Below are 13,233 nucleotides of genomic sequence, written 5' to 3' on the forward strand. Positions count from 1 at the left end.
ACAGACATGGTTTTCTCCATATGAGGTCTTCCTTTATGTTGTGATCAAATTATTCCAACCATTTACCAAAACTCTTTCAGAATATTCTCAGGTTTGTTTTACTCTCAAGAATCATGTATCAATTATATGAATAGTTTCAGTAAGAAATAAACATAAGGAAAGCTAAAGTTCACTCCAAAAAGGGTATGTGAAACATATAAAGAATAGTAGCACTAGATATTTCATTCAAGGAGATTAAAAATTAAGCGTGTCTCTTTATCCATCCACCTGTATTCACACTGTGGGGTAAATGACAGAATTTCCAGAATCTCCTGCCCAGCCTTAGTTCATTTATGTATCAGTAGATGTTTACCACTGTAGAGGCCCCGTGGATCTGGGGCAAAGGGTGGAGAGAAAATGGCCCATCTCTCCTCTCCTCCATTCCTTGTACGTAATTGGTCTGTCATCTGCTGGTCACCATGGACCCACCAATGAAGTTCCTCAAAGAAGGAGTGCTTAGGAGGTAGAGAGCATGCCAGGGCAGCAGAGAGTGAGCCCCAACTGGAGGAGATTTACAGTGCCAAGCCTGGCCAGCGAATTTGAGCAATATGTGAGCAACAAAATGGTTTCTCTCAATTTACCCTTTCCTTGACTTACTATGGTTTCTTTGGTTTCGTAGAGATTTCAACCCAGGCTGGAAACACCTTCCCCCTGGATCTGTACACACATGCACACACACTAAACATATCAAACAGTCCTCTTTTTAAACATTTTTATTGGAGAGAATTATTGTATGTTTTCTCAAAATAGCTCTTGTGCTTCTTGCGTAGAGCAGTGTTTATCTGCCTGTTCCACAGACTGTAGATGATGGGGTTTAAGAAAGGGGGCACCATGGTGTAGAGCACGGCTGTCAGCAGATTTTCAATAGATGCTTTATTTGCAATGGGACCTAAGACAGTAATCAATCCAGAAAATGAAAACAAAAGAATTACCAACTGGGGGGTACAGGTGGGTAAGGCTTTATTGCGGGCTTCCACTGAACGGATCTTATATGCTGTTGAGAATATATTGACATATGATATAACCATAAAAGAAAGGCAGACTAAGACAATACAAGCACTTATTACAAAGGTCACTGATTGAGAATACTGAACATCTAAAGATGATTTTTTCATTATCTGTGCTACATCACAGAAATATTGGTTGATCACACTGGATTTGGTGAAGGGAAGCCTGAACAGGTTACCAGCGTGGGTGGCAGAATAGACCAGCCCACTGCCCCACGAGCCCCCTGCTGACTGTGAGCACACACAGGAGGTGATCACCAACCTGTAGAACAGAGGGTGACAAATGGCAACACAGCAGTCATAGGACATGAACACAAGGAAAGCAAGCTCAGCAAATGCTAACAAGGAGTACAGAAAAATCTGAGCAGCACATCCTGTGAGGGAAATGGACTTACTACCTGTCAGGGAATTCACAATTGATTTGGGAACCACAACTGAGATGCTGCAAAGATCTATGAGGGATAAATTGCATATAGAAAAGTACATTGGAGAGTGAAGGCATGGGTCTGTCACAAAGACAGCAATGGTCACCAGATTTCCAGCCAGGGCACCCAGATAGATCAGAAAGAACAGCAGACCTTGCAAGACTTGGAGCTCTCGGGAACTTGAGATGTCCATAAGGAGGAATTCCGTGATGGTGGTGAGGTTGTCCATGCCTGCTAATATGCTGCGGGTGTCCTGGAGTCACAAAACAAAGGGATAAGCTGGAGTGGTAAAGGACCAAATGGAGATACTCCAGAAAATCCATAAATTAAATTGGCATCACTGTATGGCTTTGAACCACAACATACAAGAGAGGAAATGGAAAGAGAGAGCCTATTAAAATAAATGAATGTGCATATTTATTGGTTGTGTTTTCTTTCAGTCTCGGCTGAGATATCATATGAGTTTCAACTGTCATAGGTTTGGAGAATTGAGCATACATAAGATTTAAAATGAAACCAAGCCCTTGGCAACCATTTAGCTCATGAGACACATGCAGTATTTCCTTAAAAATGTCTAATTCTGCCAGGACACATCCCATGACTATGTTCTCATTTACTTCAAAATCTAACATTTGTCCGAGAAATACTCTGTACAGGATTCCGTGTCAGCCCTCTGGGTTTGAACACTCCGCGATCTGTCCGCATTATGCCCTCTCATGTACTAGAGGACTGGGATGATTTTCATATCTCTCATTTTCATTCCAGCTGCTCTAGAAAGTTCCACTTATCAAAGTTCATATTGTATGTAACTACACCAGATATCTCAACATTTCTTTCAAATTTTTAAGAAGTATCTTAACTTTTTATTAGACTATTTTTAAAGCAGGTTAGTTTCATAATAAAACTGAGCAGAAGGTACAGATATTTCCCATGTACCTTCTGCCCCGACACATACATAGCCTCCCCCATTGTCAACATCCCCCACAAAGGAGGTATGTTTGTTCCTACTGATGAACCTACATTGACACATAATTATCATCTGAAGCCCAAAGTTCACATTATAAGTATCCTTTTATCATTTTACCTCAATGAATGTCCATGATATATCATCAGCCTACACATTTCTGTGTTATGTTTAATATACAGCTCAAGAAATATATCATCTGTGGTACCTGCAGTCCTTCATTTCCAAGGAAATTTTTGGTCAGTGTAGTTTGTATTTTTGACAAAGACTATGTATCACACATCTTCAGAGACCATTTTTAAAATAAAAATTAATCACCTAAAATAAATCTAGTACCAAAAACATTCAGTATATGATATAAGAACAGACGTTTTCTATGGGGGAAAAATAATGCTTGGGATATTGAGACATACCAGACCTATTTCAGTGATGTATTCATTAGCAACTTTGAAGAAACACATAAATTACGACTTACCAAAAATTCTTGGGAACTGAGGTAAGAAGCTTATCTTCCCTAATAGAGATATAGCTTTTGTGCAGTTTGAAGGCAGTTGACTGTTTTAGATTGTGCCTTTTTCCTCAGTGAGTAAAATTCAAGTAGCAAATTTTCAGAGATGTTCACACATAAATAATGCAAACAATTCTGCTTCTTGATTATTTATAAGCGTGGTTATCCTTTAAGAAGCAAATATCTGAGTCATTCCTCTGGCGAGTCCTTGGGAATATGGAATTTTAGCTTTCAGGGAGACCAGCCTACTTCAAATGCCTGGCTGTTAAATATTCTTTGACCATACCATTTGAGATCAAGTAAATATGTAAACGTGTTTCTTGGCAATGAAATTAGTATTTTTTTATGTGTGTGTGTGACACTTAAATAAGTGAGTTATTTAAAAGTCTTTTCTAGGTCACTGGAGATCCAGTATATTTTCAAGTTGATGAGTAATTACAAAAGTTACTTACATACATTACAGGAAATCCATAAATTACATAACTCTTAATATAATTATCTTTTCATAGGTTTTGGCTTTAAATTATGGCATAAAATCATATTCAATTAAAATCATTAAAAAATGCAATCAACTTATTGATCTTAATTTAAAGGAACCTAAGTAATAATTCTCAATGGAATTTCAATAGAAGGCAAGTACAAGAAAATGAAACCATGGCACCTTTTGGTACTCATCTAACCAAATATGCTAGGAGGAGATACTCACACAAGCAATACATGAGACAGTAATAGTTCCCCTCAGAAGGCAGGCACCACGCCTCAGAAGCAGTTCTTAGGGAAAGTCCAATTTGTCAATATTCAAAAGGTCCTTATTAGAAGCTCCCTTATGGAGAGAAGCAAAATGAAATAAAGTTGGAGAAGCTACAATGAGATGAAGACTGAAATGCCACACTCTCTATTCCCCTACCACAGATTATGGACACAGCTGGGAAAATCCACAGAGATTCCCCAAAATTTATTGAGCATCAATACAATTTAAGCCTGTTAGCAAAAATCCCTCTGATGCTACATAACGTTTAGGTTTCTCCAGAATAGGGAGCCTGTATCTAGGGTGTGACAGAACTCTGGCAGACCTTCATCTACCCTCCACCATTGCTCCTTGTGCTCATTCTATGTCTGTGTATATTTGGGCAGAAAGCAGCACACTGGCGGCTTGTGCAACTTGATTATTTTATCAACTGTCCCTGAAATGTCGGTGGCAATTCATATAGTGTCACAGTGCAGAGGTGAAGGAGGCTTTGATTTTGCTGATTCATGGTTTTGTAACATATGGTTTTGACCACTTGGAATACATTGGCTCACAGAGTGGTATAAATCTTACAAACATGACATATTTCATTGTACAATGCCAGAATAAATCACTGTTTTAAATATCACTTCTAATCTTATTAGGAAGGTCTTCACATATTACAAAAATATAAAGCTCATGTGGAGAACATATTTCTATGTTCTAATTTCAAAATTCTAATTTTGACTTAAAGCTCAAATTTTATCATGAGCAGCTCATTTTATAAATTATTTTCACTTCACTTTTGAGACAATGTCAAGCACAAAAGTCTGATTACTTGTATGCCTGTCAGGAACAACTCCTATTTTTACTAATATGTGTTTTTTTTCCAAACATTTTAAAGATATATTTGACATGCAACTTTGGGTAAGTTTAAATTGTGCAATATGATAATTCAATGCATTTGTATATCATGAAATAATTACAATAAGGTTAATTAGCATATCCATCAACTCACATATTTATTGTAAATTTTTGTGGTGAAAACATTTAAGATCTGTTTTCTTAGCAACTTTCAGTTATACAATGCAGTATTTAACTATGGTCCATGCTGTACATTAGAGTCCCAGATTCTTAATTCATCTTGAAATTGGGAGCATATAATTTCTTTCTATCCCCATTTCAATTATTTTCTTGAAGAGAGTTTTGTCTATCTCAGCTGCTCCATTTTATCCGTAGTGCACAAAGACAGGTGGAGATTTGGTGAATATTTGGTTAATGGGATCACAATAATAAGATGTTATTTCAATAGTTACTTATCTTTTTTCCAGATGTATTGGGATATGATTGACAGAGATCACTGTATAAGTTTAAGGTGTACAGCATAATGGTTTGAGTTATGTATATTGTGAAATTTCTACTAAAATGATTTTAGCTAGCATCCATTATTTCATACAGATCAAACAAAAAAGGAAAAGCAAAGAAAAATTTCCTTGTCATGAAAACTGTTAGTATCTGCTCTCTTAATATGTATGTGTTTATTATATAGTAGTGTTAACTATAGTCATTATGTTGTACATTATATTATGTTTACATATTATACTTATTTTGTAACTGGAAATTTGTGCCTTTTAATTACCTACTACCAATTCTCTCTCTTTCTATCTCTTACCTCTGGTAAATCAAAAATATCATAAACCTGATCTTTGTCTCTATGAGGGTTTTTCTTTTTTTCGTTCCCACAATTAAGGGAGATCAAACATAATATTTATTTGTCTGATTTTTTTTCACTCAGGATAATGCCTTCAAGATCCATCCATGTTGTTGCTAATGTCAGGACTCCTCAATTTTATGACTGAAAATTTTATCTTGATCCTTTCATCTGTTTATGGTACTAGGATTTTTTCCTTTTTCCTGGTTACTGTAAAGAATGCTGCTATGAGGATGGGTAAAGGTACATGTTAAAGTCAGGGTGATTGTTTCCATCAGATAAATGCCCAGAAGTGCAGTTCCTGGATCGTAGTGTAGTTCTACTTCTAAGTTTTTGAGGATCCTCCACACTGTTTTTATAGTGATTGTACCAATTTAGAAACCAAGCAACAGTCCACAAACTTTCTCTTTTCTCTGCATCCTCACTAGAATTTTTTTATCTAATCGATGATGACCATCCTAATATGTTTGAGGTGATATTGTAATTTTCTTTTGCATTTCCCTCACTACTAGTGCTGTTGGGTGTCATTTCAGGTACCTGTTGTCCATTTATATATCTTCTTCAGAATATCAATTCAGTTCTTATGCCTACTGAGATTGAACTATTTTTTTCTGCTACTCAGTTTGATGAGTTTCTTATGTATTTTTCACATTAATATATTCTCAGATATCTGGTTTGCAGATAGTGTCCCGTGATGTAGGCTATCTTTTCACTTTTGATTGTTTCTTTTGCAGGCATAAGCATTTTAATTTGATGTGGTCCCACTTGTTTACCTTTTATTTTTGTGCGTGTGCTTTAGGTGTCTTAGGACAAAGTGAAATTTAACCTGCTGTTCTTTTTAGTCAACCTGAGAGTGAATTTATATGAAAAGATATGACAAAATGGTGTTTTTTGCTTTTCTACAAAATGCTGCTAAACATCAAAAAGCACCATTTATTTTCTTTAGAGCTCTTGATTTATTTTGCACATTTTAATAGTCATTTTACTGAAATACATTTTCTATATGATATTTTATTGGCTTCAGATAAACAACAGTGATTCTACAATTAAATGCATCAGTGATGCTCACCATGGTCAGTGTAGTTGCCATCATCACTTAACAAAGATATTAAAATATTATGACCTATGTCCCCTGTGCTGTACTATTACCCCTGTGAACTATGATTTTATATGTGTATCTCCTCATCCCCCTCACCTATATCACACATCATCCCTCTCCCATGGTAATCAACCACCTGTTTATGTGTTTAAGAGTCTATTTCTGTTTGCATCCATCAATAGATGAATGGCTAAGGATGTGGTACACACATGCAATGGAATATTCTTCAATCATAGAAAAGAAAGAAGTCTTGCCATTTGTGACAAAATGGGGATAGACCTAGAGGATATGATGCTAAATGAAAAAAGTCAGTCAGAGGAAGATGAATACCACATAATTTCATTTGTATGTGAAATCTAAAAAAAAAAACAGAAAATGTCTCACACATCTCTTTTGTAATGGCTTTACTGATACATAATTTATATACAAAGAGTGATGCATATTTTAATGTGTACAGTATATTGATTTTGGACTTATGTATGTGCCTGGTGAAACTATCATGACAATTAAAGTAATATATGTACCTGACACCCACCTTGTTTCACTCTATTTCTGAGGGTTGAAATCACTTAATATCTATGCACTAAACAGATTTTGAGGTAAACAGAACTACAATGTTAAAATTAGGCACTATGCTGCACATCAGAACTCTGTCTTCTGTTATATATTCATATAGCACAGTTTAAATTTCATATCCTCTGAATATAAACTCCTTAATTCTCTCACACACCAAGGCCCCAGCAACACCTATTCTATTTTCTGCTCCTATGAGCTTGTTTTAGAAACTCCATATAAGTGTAATCACTCAGTATGAGAACTTCTATGACTGACTTGTTTTAGTTAACACAATGTTCTCCAGATTAATTCACATTTGTATACATGCAGGATTTTTTGCCTTTCCAATGTTAAGTCATATTCCATTGTATATATAAACCACACTCTTTTCATCCATTTATCTGTCCATGGACACATGAGTTTTTTACACATCTTGGCTACTGTGAATAATGCTGCAATGAACATGGGAGTATAGATATCTTTTCAGGATCCTGATTTTAGTGTGACCTCCTCAATACAATACTATGCCCTCTGCATCGTATATAATTCTCAGATAGAATCATGTTATGACTTAGCCCATCCTTGTCTAAGACTGAAGACAAAGAGGTGATTTGACAATGCAATAGTAGGTGTCCAATACCAACTACTCAATATGTTCTCACAGCTTGGCAGTGTGCATCACCCTGAAGTTCTCTCAAGAGTACAGCACTTGTTAATGTAGTAATAAACAAAGCATGGCCTTCTCAGTAGGATGTCCTCCTTTTGTTTAGCTAGAAACATAACATTTCCACAATAGTTTGGCAATGTGGGTCAGGATTCTAACATTTCAAGAACTATGAACAAATTATACAAAACACTATTGATCAAGAAAAATGGAGACACAGATCTGTAACTTACTATCACAAAAAAAGACAATAACAATATATGTAGACAAACATAACTAATTCATGGAGATATATTCAAATATAAGAATATATATAAAATATAAATTTTTATAAATATAAATATAAATGCCAGCATCAATGTTAGCTTCTAACCAGGAAGTCATGATAGGAAAAGCAGATAAATTACCTTGAAATTAAATGAAAATACATATTTCTTTGGATTTTCTTTCCCAACTCTGTTGAGATAACATTAATTTAGACATTTGTAGGGTCAGAGAATCTAAGCGCATAATATATTAAAAGTAAGATCCATTCTCCCGAATGTTTTACTTATTAAGTACATTACAGTATTATGTAAAAGGCTTTAAATATTCTTCCTAAACACATCCATGATTTTTATATCACTTCTTCAGCATCACATAGTTGTCGTAGACATGTTTCAAGAGGAGTTTGATATTGATGTTTGCAAGTTCCACAGTTTACTCATTCTCTCCAAGCACCAGCAATCGAAATGTCTTTTAATGTACCCCCTTCTGTGATTAGCTCCTCTAGAGTTTCTCTCACAAATTTTTGAATAATAAATCTCCTCTGAAATGTTTTTAACACAAATGAGAAAAGATAAGTTATGCCAATTTCTTTCACTTCAATTTCTCAATAGAACTAGTATGTGAATCCTTTCTTTCTTCCTTTACAACAAATAGTCCATAGCAGGTGTGGTTCAATTCATATTTGATTGAATCTGGTTTCCTCTGGGCAAGCATGTAGTCGTTTCTCTTGCTGTACTCTACTTCACCTCTGCAGTTGCACATTTTGTCTCAGTAAAGCATCCGCCGTGAAATTATTCCTTCAACAAGCACCCCTCCTTCTGTGTAGCAATCATTTCAGTGTTTAATGTATTGCTAACCCTCTATGCAGTCCTCTCCACCTACTTACATAGCTTTTGCTGAAATCTCCTTATTCTAAAGTAACTATTGTAAATTCATTTCAGTTACTTGTGCTTGCCTTGAGCATTTCAAATCATAAAGAATTCTCATTTATATCTTAATTGCTTTTCAATAATAATGTTAGTTAATAGTGGTACAATTACAGTAGTATTTAATATTCATCTGTGAAAAATCTAAAGGATTATATAATTAAAAATGTTAGTGTTTGCATTTCTGTATCTTATTTATATGTAATTCATGTCATAAATTTTTTTATAATTTTATTTTTATATTTTGGGAATAATATTGAAAATATTGTAAACAATAATATTTATATGCCTGCACTAGTGGCATTTATATGACCTTTCCAGTGCTTTACAAAATTATTTTATGTTAGTTTTTTCTATAACAACTCTCTGAATTATATGTGGTTTATTTTATTAGTTTCATTTTTCTAATGAAAAGAAAGTTCTTTCAGCAGAGAATGTCATATTCTAAAACAAAACTCATTGATTTAGTTGATACTATAGATTAATATTTTTAGTTAGTGAAGAAAATCATGCTAACAGCTAATTAATTAATTAATTTTATTAAGGTATTATTGATGTACACTCTTAGGAAGGTTTCACATTAAAAAACAATGTGGTTACTAGATTCACCCCTATTGTCGTGTCCTCCCCTTACCCCATTGCAGTCACTGCCCATCAGTGTAGTAAGATGTTACAGAGTCACTATCTGCCTTGTCTGTGCTACAATATCTTCTCCCTGGTCTCCCCACCCCATACCATGTTTGCCAATCATAATACCCCGCTAACAATTATTTTTAACTGACTATATTTAAACAATAACAACCAATTTTATCTATAGGTCATTAGAAGTTTCATTTCCATCTTCCTGTCTTCAACTGCATATTCTTTTTCCTAGAAATTAAAATTCTCATGTTTCCCTCTGCCAACTTTGCCTTATATCTCGTGTCTCAGAGTGTATCTGCTGGCTGAGTCTTGTTCAGTAGAGAATGTTCAGGACTTTTCCCCTTCTTATTATCTCAATTACATTTATAAATTATTTTGTTCACAAGACTTTCAAATGTGGACAACTGAATGAGTAGAATTGTTAAGTCCCTACAAATGATTAAGCAGATGAAATTAAATGACATATTAAAATAATCACTAGAATCATTTTAAGGGCTCATAAAATAAAACTGTCATAAAAAATTGATCATACTTATAAACATACAAGATGTTTTACATTTTATATTTTATATTACAATATTTTGCTTATGTGGTTCAATTTCTATGAAATATTATTACAACTCTTTTTGGCTGGTTGATTGTTTAGTTATTTTAAATTCAGCTCATGTGATATTTAACTCATGGGGCCTGCATTTCAATGCACAGGGACTTTTTCTGTCACCTGTGTTTCAATACTTTGATATGTATCAAGCACAGATATTCAGACTATTTTAAACTAATCATTTAAAGTAAACACTAGAATCAGAACCTTGTAGTCTATTCTATTAGCATAAATACATTATATAAAGCATAAACAAATATGCTTAAGATACTCAAATGCGTCTTGGCTATGTCAGGGAATTATTCATTAGTAATTTTAAATAAATACATAAATTAATACATACAAAACACCTGAGAGATGAATTCATAACTTTATCTTCTCTATCATGAATATTTATTTTAACACAGTTTAAAGAAACAACATAATCTTAGACTCTACTTATTCATTGAATAGAATTCATGGAGTTACTTCCCATGGATATTCATACTTATCATAGACCATATGAACAATTCTGCTTCTGGGTTATTTATAAGCATGACTCTTTAGTAAAGGACTTGTACAGGTTATATCTCCAATAAGCCCTGGAGAACTGGGTGAGTTCTACCTCCAGAGAGTCCAGCTTTCCTCTAAGTGCAGACTGGTGAGGATTATCTGGCCATGCCATTGAGATTAATTATATTTGTAAGAGTATTTCTTAGCAATAAAATGACAAAGCTTTTGTGATACTGAACAAATTGGAAGTATTCAAAAAAAGTTTCTAGCCCACTGCAGAGTCAGTTAAATTTCAAGTTCACCTCTGATTACAAAGGCAATTTATTTACTATTATAGTAACTTCATAAATATGTGAAAATCCTATACAATTAAATTTTCTTAAGATCCAGACTTCAATATGGCATGAAAGAAATCAAATACAAGGGACATGGGGTTAAAGATGGAAGCATGAGAGGAGAGACAGAGGCTTCCTCCTAAAACTGAATACAATTAGAAAATTTAAGTGGTGCAACTAATCCTGAGAGAACAACAGGAAAGAGGATGACGTCAGAGTGCACACACCTGGAGGAAAGCACAGACCTCAGCAAATCAGGGGTAACATACCAGAGCTGTGGCTCCATGGGACCCGAGCCCATCCCCCAGCCTAGCTCACTGGTGGGAGGAAGAGAAATGGAGCAGGGAGGGACTAGAAGGCTTGGGACTGCTGAATACCTAGCTCCAGAGATCTGTGCTGGGAGCATGAACCTACATTTCATGGTGTTTTCATGAGATTCGCATGACTACTGGGTTGGAAAGTTAATACAGGCATGATTCCTGGGGAGACATGGATTCCGGATGCTTGTGGAAAGCAGGGATCCATATCTGGCTGCTCTGGGAAAAAAACATAACTGTGTGCCTGGCCCACTGGCTCAGGCAGTGGAGACAGGCACAGGAGCCAGGAGGGGGTAACAGCTCTTTCCTCCCCCGAGGCACCAGTACCGCTCCCCTGCAACCCCGAACATTGCTCCAGAGGCTCAGCAGCTCTAGTATACAGCTTCTGGACACTAGAGGGTGCCATATACAAACATGAAGTGCCAAAGGAACCTTGTCCAGAGTAAAATTGTTGATACAACTCCTGAGAAAGATTTAAATGATATGGACCTCGTGACTCTTCCTGAAAGGGAGTTCAAAATAAAAATCATCAACATCCTAATGGAGGTATGGAAAGACATCCAAGACCTAAGGAATGAATTCAGGTCAGAGATCCAATCATTAAAGAACATGATGGATGGTATTAAAAGCAGGTTGGATATGGTGGAGTAGACAATAAATGAAATAGAAACTAGAAAATAGGAATACAAAGAAGCTGAGGCACAGAGAGAAAAAAGGATCTCTAAAAATGAAAGAATGTTGAGAGAACTGTGTGACCAATCCAAGCAGAACAATATTCGCATTATAGGGATACCAGAAGAAGAAGACAGAGAGAAAGGGATAGAAAGTGACTTTGAGGAGGTAGTTGCTGAAAACTTCCCCAGTCTGGGGAAGGAGATAGTCTCTCAGGCCATGGAGATCCACAGATCCCTCTACACAGGGACCCAAGGAAGACAACACCAAGACACATAGTAATTAAAATGGAAAAGCTCAAGGATAAGGACAGACTGTTAAAAGCAGCCAGAGGCAGAAATAAGATCACATACAAAGGAAAGCCCATCAGACTAACAACTTCTCAGCAGAAACCTTACAGGCCAGAAGGGAGTGGCATGATGTATTTAATGCCATGAAGCAGAAGAGCCCGGAATCAAGATTACTTTATCCAGAAAATATTTTCTTAAATACATGGTTTGTGAAAATTAGCACATATGTAAATATTTTAAAAAATAAATCCTTATAAATAAAAGTCAAGCAGATCAAACATTTAAGCATTAAAGAAATAAACTGTAAATTAATTGTTATCACTGAGAAAGTAGGAAGTACCAGGAAGTATTTATTTGAACCTATGCACAGGTAGCTTGTTGAAAGTAACATGGGATATTGGTGGCATGATTTAATATGAGCATGAAGAATGCTAAATATTTAGGGTTGTCAAATACCCTGCCAAAGGTATTAATAGTGATCCCACTAAGAATCACTATCTAAAGACAATAGAAGATAATTTTAAAAATGAACTTTTTGAGCTATAATTGCATACTATAAGATACAGCCATTACAAGGATAGAGTTTGAGTTTTGATAAATGTATACAAATGTAACCACAACAGCAATCAAGAAATAGAACCCTCAGAAAGTATCCTATTGACCCATGCATTCAATTATTTTCTCCACTTAGACACAAGAAATTGCTGCTTTCTATTTTATTGCTGTAACTCGGGGGGTGGGGAGGGGCGGAATATGTTCCCAGCCCAGAACAAATTACGTTTGATGGCAAAATCAGTCAAAGGAAAAAATAAAGTGGGATAAACCTGATTATTGCTTACAAGCACTTGTCCACTTCTGCTCACCAGTGACTTCTGACTGCGCTGTAACTGACCCAACCCAACCTCTCCAGTAAAGATATGGCCTCACTCTTGTGATAATCTATTGATATGGAGATGGACAACATCTCTCCACAGCCTGGAAACACCTATTCA

General features: G+C 35.5%; 1 protein-coding gene across 1 annotated transcript; it reads right to left on the reverse strand.

Annotated features, from left to right (window-relative positions):
- Positions 1-752: 752 nt before the first annotated feature.
- Positions 753-1,700, reverse strand: LOC140846041 (olfactory receptor 14I1-like). Its single transcript, XM_073221461.1, has one exon. The coding sequence runs from the start codon at positions 1,698-1,700 to the stop codon at positions 753-755; it is 948 nt and encodes a 315-aa protein (XP_073077562.1).
- Between the last annotated feature and the right edge of the window lie 11,533 nt (positions 1,701-13,233).

The sequence above is a fragment of the Manis javanica genome, chromosome 14 (genome assembly GCF_040802235.1).
Source record: "Manis javanica isolate MJ-LG chromosome 14, MJ_LKY, whole genome shotgun sequence".
NCBI classification, from domain to species: Eukaryota; Metazoa; Chordata; class Mammalia; order Pholidota; family Manidae; genus Manis; species Manis javanica.

Excerpts from the sequence above, each read along its gene's own strand:
- LOC140846041 (XM_073221461.1), bottom strand. The coding sequence starts at position 1,700 with ATGGACAACCTCACCACCATCACGGAATTCCTCCTTATGGACATCTCA.